This window comes from Canis aureus, chromosome 12, assembly GCF_053574225.1.
Source record: "Canis aureus isolate CA01 chromosome 12, VMU_Caureus_v.1.0, whole genome shotgun sequence".
Classification (NCBI taxonomy): Eukaryota; Metazoa; Chordata; class Mammalia; order Carnivora; family Canidae; genus Canis; species Canis aureus.
The window spans coordinates 35,293,769-35,303,150 of NC_135622.1; the positions used below are offsets into that span (position 1 = coordinate 35,293,769).

The following is a 9,382-nucleotide window of genomic DNA, read 5'->3' on the forward strand; positions in this document are numbered from 1 at the left end:
TACTTTCTAGAACCTTGTTAAGTACCTGACATTACAGAGCACCCATGTAATGAAAGGAAGTGCTATAGGTTCAGATATATCACTATCTTAACAGAAGTAATTAGCCTGTAACTACCAGTGAGGATTAGTACTTGAATAATTTGAACTCAGATCTTACTCATTGTTTATTTTCATTAAGACTTTTTAGACTTAACTGGACCTCAAGGTATAACGTTTTGCACATAGTGCAGTTCACTCTCCCTGTGCATTGGGATTGAAGTGAGAGATATCAATCTTGACTGGTGCCTGGTGCTCAGAACAAATTCCCCATAAAATAAAACAGGGTAGAACTGTCAGTGGAGGACACTAGATTTTTTTTTGTGGGGGGGGGGAGGAACTAGATTTTGAGGCAGGCTGCTCACTCCCCTTCCTCTTTATGGTATTTTATTTCAAACATTTTCACTAAAACCAATATAAGAATTACATTTCCTGTCCCTGCCATCACTCACACATGTATATCCTCTGTGTGTGTCCATAACTTATGTGTAATGCACGGATTTTTTTTTACTTGGTTAATAAATTTCATCTCACTAAAGTGTTGACCTTGATCCAAATTTCATAACCTAAAAAATGGTTCATAAACCCAAAGTTTGAAACATTCTTCCTGAGGAATATGTTGGTAGTACCCATAAATATTTTTCATGCTTATCATTGGTAAATTCTCCAATTAACTAGAATATCTTTTGCCAAACTGTTGTTTATATACATTTGAAAAATTCACAGTTAAACACTAAGACAGACTAAGACAGACTAAGGACAACTGACTTTCACTTGAATTAAATACAACTCAAACTGTCTTTTAAGAAGAAGATATACTGTTAAAAATTATTCAACTCTTACAAGGAAATAATCCTGTTCTTTTATAATGCCTATATGGCTTAAAACGGATTCCCTGTCATTGTGAGGTAAAAAGGGTTCCCTCATAGTTGGTGTGATATTTTAAATAAAAGTGTTTCCACACATTATCATCTCATTTGGTTTTCAGAATTGTTGGGCAAAGGTTGCATACCCCTACAGTGAGACTAAAACTCCATCTTTCTGACCTCTGTTTTGAACAAAGGGAAAATAATGTCATTTACTTGTCATTCCTTCTTGCTCAAATGCTAGCCATGGCCACACTTCCTTATTCAGTTGCCTACTGCCAAGGCATCTTTTATCAGGATGTTAGGGCATTTAACCAAAAAGAAGTTCACATGTCTTCATGGTCAATAATCCTGTGTTCCTCCAGTACTTAATCAGAAGGGAGCCACATTCGGTAATGACATAGAACACTACCATAAAAACATGCACGAGGCTCCATGTCCTAGAAATAGCAAGAAGCATTTGAATGAATGCACCTTCATCTTTGCTCTCCAGGCAGTTTATACCATTAGTTTTTAGAAGCCAAATCCTTTTTTTCAATTTATCATAATGCTTTTTTGAAGACATTTGTGAGTCAGGGCATTTCCGCATTTCCTCCATAAAGTACTTGGCATTTGCTTGTTCACAAATGTGACCTTACTTTCCAAAACCCAAACTTCTAGAAGATGTGCAGCAAGGTAAGTGTTCTGAGCTCTGCCAAGCTCATTACACTTCCAGAACGCTGTTCCCGAAAGGATATTGTAGTGACTGTGGCTACCTTCAGACAAAACTGTTGTCAAATCCAGTATCTCACCAGCAATTGTTTGTTGCATAGTCATAGAAGACACCTTCGCTCTTGATCTTTAAAGCAATCTCTAGCATTGCTCTTCTATGGGCTCCATTAATTCTCTTTACTACACCTCAAGTTATTTGCCAACAGAGAGTAATCCTCGAGAATATAGATTCTAGGATTAAGGAAAATAAAGGGTCAGTTTTTAAATACCAACTTATTTTTCATTCGGCAAACATTTACTGAGTACCTTTGTGTTTCCAGGCACTGTGAGGTCACTGAGGATTAAAAAATGAAACACATAATTCTTGCTCACAGATAGAAAAGCAGCTCCTTAAAAGCCAAATGCTAAAAAATCAGCACTCTCCCATATCATCAAAAAGCTTTGAGCACTTAACACCACCAGTCTGGTTTTTGGCATTCTGGAAGCTAGAATTTATAAAGGTGTTTTTGTTTTTTGGTTTTTTTTTTTAAAGAAAATATGAACGGCTTTCCTAGTGCTTATGTCAGTAATAGATCACAAGGTTATAAATGTATCTGCTTTTTTGGAAAAGGGTACTTTACAATTGCCCCATCTACATTCATTTTTGTTCATAATCAGTAGTTGGCAGGTATGTTGAAATGATTCAGTATCATACTTAGGGACAGGTATATAGAGATAGATAGATGAAAATGCAAAATTAATAACATCTTTTTATTCCCAGGTGAAGCTGTGTGACTTTGGTTTTGCACGCATCATTGGTGAAAAGTCATTCAGGAGATCTGTGGTAGGAACTCCAGCATACTTAGCCCCTGAAGTTCTCAGGAGCAAAGGTTACAACCGTTCTCTAGATATGTGGTCAGTGGGAGTTATCGTCTATGTGAGCCTCAGTGGCACATTTCCTTTTAATGAAGATGAAGATATAAATGACCAAATCCAAAATGCTGCATTTATGTACCCACCAAATCCGTGGAGAGAAATTTCTGGTGAAGGTAAGAAGAAAAAAAAAAAAAAGCTTTAGCTCTGTGCCGTTTAGTCTAAAAATCTTTGTGATCCCAAATCAGCATGTCTCTCCTGTCTCATCAATTTCTCATATTCATCTTTCAATTCAGCCAATTTTTGAGCAGTCTTCCTTTTGAATGGTCTCTTCTCTAACGTCCATCTAGTACCCAGGCATAGGACAAATCCATAGGACTATCTTAATGGTCCTGTCCACTAGATTCTTTCCTGGTCCTTCCCAGTCACTACTGCTGCCAAATCTGTCTTCAGGAAACATTACTTTTGTCTTTTTCTGCCCCAGACATCTTGGGCTCCCTTTAACCACATTGCAGCTGTAGATCTGAGACAGCCTGAATTTACCTTCCATCCTCCTCTTCCTTGCGCCCCCCTACAGAAAACCTGTCTACTCTTGCCAACTACTTTCTACATTTTGCTTGGGCCTTTCACCTGCCTACAGTCCCTCTGCCTCGCAGCTGAAATCCTTGCAGTCTCTCAAGGGCCCTTAACTCGTGGCTCATCTGTGAAGTCTTCCCTGAGCCCTTTCTCTAAACTTTGTAAGATAAACTTAGGCTACTAGCAGGAGAGATTTCTCCTTAAGTATTCTTTCTTTTCATAATTATTTTCAGAACCAGATTGTAAGCTAGTTACCTAGAATGAACTGTATAGACATTCACCAGTTTGTTTGCAGCCCTCCTGTGGCCCAGTCCTAGGAAGCAGGATACACTGGTTTTCCCTGCCCAGGAAAGGTTTTTGAGCCTGCAAGCCTGGGTTCTATACCTATCAAGAATGCCTTGGCTATGCCTCTTTAGTTTGATACTACCAGGAAGGGCACACAATGTACTAAATGGTCCCATACTGAATAGAACCCCACTAGAGAATATCCCCACCTGGATTTAGCCAACCTTTGGAACAGGGGTCTTTTTGGTTTTCCAAAAGTAGCAGGCCTAATCCTAGGAATTAACAGCCCATTAAACTGGTAAAGTTTGAGGAACAACATGTGAAGACAGTAGCTAGCTTACTTGGTAATGAACAACTAATTGAAGTATATATGAGGGTTTCTCTTAGAGTTCCTGGGGGCAGTGTGGTGTGCAGACCCTCTCATATCGGAATCAATTAGTGAGTGTACTAAGACAAAAATGCCTGGCTATATCCCAGAGATTCCACTTCACCAGTGAGAAGGACATAAGGAATGCATTTTAGGAAATACCCCCCAAATAATTCTGATGCACATGGTGGATAACCACTTAAGGAACAGCGGATCAAAATGGGAAGTATTTGGAACACAGAGGAGTTCATAAAATACCTGTGGTATGCAGAAGAGAAACAGAAGCAGTTATAATGTAAATCTTTCACTTGACTCATCCCTGGGTCCAGGCTTTTGTATAAATATTTCAAGTGTGCCGTCACATAGGGCTGTAGTCAGTATGCAGTACGGTTTTGGTTTTGCAGCTGCTCCATTTCTTCAAGTAACTGGATAAAATAAGTATGCCAAGATCTCACCACATACACCAAACACCATGAAGGTATTTGTGTAAAATCTTTTGAGTGTGAACTTGTGGTAATAAGTTACCTTGTCAGTCTAGCCCTATCTACAGAGGCAAGGCAATAGTTTTGGCTCCTTTGCAGACCAAGCCAGGGACTAGGGAATGATGTCATTGGAAGGAAACAACAAATCAGTCTGTAATCAATTATTAATTGATTTATTAATCAATTTAAAATAATTGATTATTTTATTAATTTTAAAATAATAATAGCTAATGCTAAGCATGATTCTAAGCCCTTTACGTGTATTATTTCATCTTCTCAACAACCTCAGTTTACAGATGAGGAAACGGACAAATGGCAGCATGTAATAACTGACCCTCTGCCACATGCAGTAAGTGGCTGCAAAGTTGACGCTTGAACCTGTGGTCTGTCCTGCCACCTTAACAAAACAGACACGCTTCCTAAATAGGTACTCTGTTCGTTCAGTAGACATTTATGGATCACTGACCAGTCAAGGCTATGGCCTTGAGAAGCAAAAACCCTCAACTCTGTATTTCTGTGGATTGAATAGCCTTCCAGGCAGACTCCCAAGTTTGGTGTGCCCCATTACACCCAAATCCATGTGTCTGATTTCGTCTTTTCTCTTAGCAATTGATTTGATAAACAACCTACTTCAAGTGAAGATGAGAAAACGATACAGTGTGGACAAATCTCTTAGTCATCCCTGGCTGCAGGTAAAAAAAAATCTTTGGTGATCCTCATTTGAGCCATTCCTTGTAATTTGTCTTACCTAATGAAACTACTCTAAGACCAACAGATTCTCCTCATCTTAGAATACTGTTAAGTGTTCTTCAGTGATTAATTTGTACTGTGGCTGCCTCTCTGGAAATTGCAGTATATCACTGAAATGCAGAACTGATAGGTAATTAAACTCCCATGAACTGAAGCAGTGCTTTAGCTTTCTTATAGGACCGTATGTTTCATTTCGCCTTTTTGTAAGATAAGCATATTATTTTGTCAAATATATTTTACTTTTAAAACATCCACTAAAAGATTAATATTTGCACTGATGAGATCAGAAAGGCCATTTAAAACGTTTGGCTTAGTCCCCCAAAAGCTAGATTTGCCAAACAATACCCCCAAACTTCAGAGTAAAGAGAAGCTTCAAAACTATTTTAAAGGGAGTAGGGGTTAGAATTAACTTCACAACAAATGCAATCATAATTAGTCTCCATGATTATCAAATTATCCTGGTGATAGATTCTAAGTACTATCCCCTCTTTTGAGAACTAAGGTGTGGGTGTAAGGTCAGAGTATAGAACAGAATGTTTTAATGATTATTATTAACCATTTCAGAAGCCTCAGGCAATTTTTTTTTTAATCGTAGAAACTAGTTACTTTATTAGAGAGTCTAAATTTGAAAAAGCATTTAACATTGCTAATTTAAAATACTACAAATGGAACTTACTGTATAGCAAGTACTTGGCGTTGTCAATTTTGTGACTAGGATGCTAAGAAAAAAAAAGTTCACATTATTTTGTTTCCTTTATAGTGTGTAATCACTTCATTTTTCTTCTAGGACTATCAGACTTGGCTTGACCTTAGAGAATTTGAAACTCGCATCGGCGAACGTTACATTACACATGAAAGTGATGATGCCCGCTGGGAAGTACATGCATACACCCACAATCTTGTGTACCCAAAGCACTTCATTATGGCTCCCAATCCAGATGACATGGAGGAAGATCCTTAATTATCAGTGAGCCTGACTACAGTAAGGAAGGATTTCATTTTATGGACTGATACTCCTACTTTGCTACACGACTGTTGTTCTTTGTAGGTTGTCATCTGCAAGGGTGCAAAGACATGGGGAAATCTAATAAGGAATTGGTGATACCTGTCCTGTAGTTCATCGTGAGGAGGTGCAAGAGGGGAAACTGAGTAATAAATACAATGGAACCAAGATGAAGCTTTTCATAATTTTTATGGCATAAACAATGACTGGTTTTTTTGTATTTTTTCCTAATCCTTCACTTTAGTACTATAGTGGCATTTAATTTATCTTCCCTTTCCTATTCTTACATTATTTTTTAAAAAGGAGAAAAAGGAAAGCTTAGAGTCCAGCCATTGCATATCTTGATCAAATCATGTAAGTTTTAAGGTTGATTACTAACCAGGTTTGCATTTAATATATAACTGAGGAGGAGCCCCCAGCATGTGATATGCTTTGAGGGCTCTAAACATTTGTTTAACCAGAGGCACACGGGGTTTTTCCTAGGCACCTAGAAATGTTTCCTAGATCCTAGGCTGTTTTACCTTTTTATGTTTTGTTTTTTTTTAAGGTCAGTCAAAATTCCAAAACCATGATCCCTAACCTTTGATGCTAAATTCTTAATAGGTTCTCTACAACATAAAAATTAAGTTGTCACCTTTTGTGAGTTTGTTGTAACAGCCTCTAAGATAGTTTTGAACAATTGGTGTCACGGGACCGGGAGGAAGGCCTGCTGGTCTCTCTCTTCCTCACTCAGCTCCTCCACTTGCTGTGTACTCCTGTTCCCACTGACACCACTGTAATGCCACAACTGGTTTCCAACATTCAATGGCTATATATCCAAACCTTAATTACACAATTTATCTTTATGGAGTTGAATACTTTGAGGAAGAAAATTACTAAAAGGCCAGTGCAGATCAGTTAATGCTACAGAGAAGAACAGCTAAGAGTGTATCCTTTTTTTTCTTCCCTTAGCTTACTGGAAAGCTTTCTGGTATCTAGAATGTTTTTAAATCATTTTAAGCAGGTTGGGGGAGTGGATGGGGTGAAGCATCAAACACCCATTTTATTCTTTCATTTGCTCTGCTGATACTGTAGCCCTACTTTTACAGTTTGTTTTTTTTTAACATGTTAGTACCAGCAGCCAGCTAAAGTTTTTCTACTCAGATAAAATGTTGTTTAAGAGGTTAGACTTTTTTTAAAGCTATGAAAAAGTTACTGTTTTCTCCTCCAAACAAAGTTTAAGATCTGGGACCACCCACTTATTAAAAAAAAAAAAAAAAAAAAAAAAAAAACTAGTGGCTTTTTGTGTCTTCATTCCACAGTAATCACTGTAAACTTTTCTTATTCTCCCCAAAAAGAGCTAAAGATTTGGAGTCAGAAAATCCAGTATTAAGTCTTAGCTTCAATCTGTCTGAGCCTCAAGATCATCAGTCTATAAAATGAACATCATAATTCTGGCCTACACTATCCTCACAGTGTTGTTGTGAAGATGGGCTATGTATGAAGATACTCAGTCAATAAACTAAAAACTAAAGTGTTAACTGTCATTGCCCCACTGGATCTGAGGTAGCAAAGGAAAAGAATGTCCCTGTGTACAATCTAAGCCAGAGAGGGCCTTTGGGGGAGCCCTAAGCTACTGCCAAGTGAGTAGCCAACCTGCAGTCTCCTGTGTTCTGAGCTCTTCACAAATTTTTACCTACCCTCACAAAAGCCACAAAGTGAGTGCATTATGGACTTCATCTCACAGATAGGAAACTGAGGCACAGGAAGATTAGTAACCAGCTACTGAGGGTCACAGCATGTGAATGTGAACCCCGGCGGTGTGGCCCCAGCCCCTCTGACCCCTGCGAATCACTGTGCTGCATTGCCTATCCATAAACCTCTACAGGAAACAGTCTACAAGGTCTCTCAGTATTTCATTCCCCTATAGGAGTTTAAAACATGTAACCAAATTTTGCAAAACCTTTTAGAAATGTATTTTCTCTGTGATAAAGGAGGACTTCCCCAAATTTGTCCCAAGTAAATATGTTAATATCAATGTGCTAAAATGGAGTAATTTTGAATCCCTAGGCATCCTTTTGTGGTTTTACTGCATAAGGTGAAAATTAACTGGAATGATGTTTGCTCTACTTATATAATCAAACTTTACAAGCCATGAAACTAATTGCACTCTTTTTTTGTTTGTGTTGTTGAATGCCTAAGAAATTTTCTAAACAAAATTTGTAAAGGCACTGTCAGATATTTTGGAGTTGAGTCATTTACTCCAGATACTGTATAACCTGCATAGCCATTTTTGTCTTGAAGTTGTTTTTGTATAAGAAATAATTGTTAGAAACATTTGATAATGTACAAAGTAGTCTATAATGACACTGTTTAGTACATTTTTTATTTTTTTGTTACATCCCAATTTTTGTAAATATCCTCAAAGAAGCTTGATAATAAAATGTATTTCCATATCACCATACTTTTCCATGTGAAAACCTGAGCCTATCTCTAGTAGAGGTATCCAAAGAAAATTTTATTTGGTTTGTTATTTTCCCAGGCCTTGATAAAAGAACTATTTTGAAAATAGTGTTTGTAAATTGAATTAATGCTATATTTAAAACACTTTTTTTTTGACTACCTAAAATAAAAAACAATTCATTATTTCGATTTTATATGAAATTTGAGGTAATTATCTGGAGGTCTTATTTCTTGGCATGAAAGTTTGGAATAATTATGACTACAAATTTTTCAGGAGCTACCATCAAATATTCAATTATTGTACCTGCTACAAGACTTACATAAGCCAGATGCCATTCAAAGTGAACTTTCTAGGTTTTAAGATACACAAGGAATTGCCTGATTCCTCCCATTAATTATAAAACCTTAAAATAATTGAGAGGTGCCAATGTTGGGGACTTTCACCGTCCAGAAATTCTCCAACTCTTTGAAAAAAGAAAACATGGAAAAAAAATAAGGGTGACTATAAATGGCCCAAGGCGAGGCAGCATATGAAAAATAAGCCCTCTATCTTCCTACTTTAGAGTGAGATACAGAATGCTGTCCTGTTCTGAGTTAAAGCAAACAAGCAATAGAAAGCCAAGAGCTGACCACTCTGCCAGTAAACTTCCAATAGAGTTACGCTATAAGTTCAAAACATATGGCTGATATTCTTTTCCTTTAATTTCATTTTAAGCTTGTGTTGCCAATATAACAATTCTTCAGAAAGTCTATACTGGTATTAATATAAAATTCTGTGAACCAAAAAATGAGAACAGAACAAAAAACTGGACAGTTACCTGAAAATGACGGAGAATTAGCTCAAATCAAAAAATTATTCCTCCTATGTAGTCTACATTAACTCATATTTCAGGTACATGTTAGGTTTACTAGTTATTTTTTTAAGATTTTATTTTTGAAAGAACAGAGGTATAAGCAAGGGGAGAGGGAGAATCCTGAGTAGATGCTGCACTAAACACAGAGCCTGACATGG

General features: G+C 37.2%; 1 protein-coding gene across 2 annotated transcripts in view; it reads left to right on the top strand.

Moving 5' to 3' along the window:
- Nucleotides 1–8,559, top strand: part of PRKD3 (protein kinase D3) — an 88,678-nt gene extending 80,119 nt beyond the window's left edge. For both annotated transcript variants that reach the window (XM_077843593.1, XM_077843594.1), the window contains 3 exons: nt 2,374–2,641; nt 4,782–4,867; nt 5,713–8,559. In XM_077843593.1, coding sequence (XP_077699719.1) covers nt 2,374–2,641; nt 4,782–4,867; nt 5,713–5,886 — 528 coding nt within the window. In that variant the 3' untranslated portion in view covers nt 5,887–8,559. The remainder of the gene's footprint in view (nt 1–2,373; nt 2,642–4,781; nt 4,868–5,712) is intronic.
- The last annotated feature ends 823 nt before the right edge of the window (nt 8,560–9,382 follow it).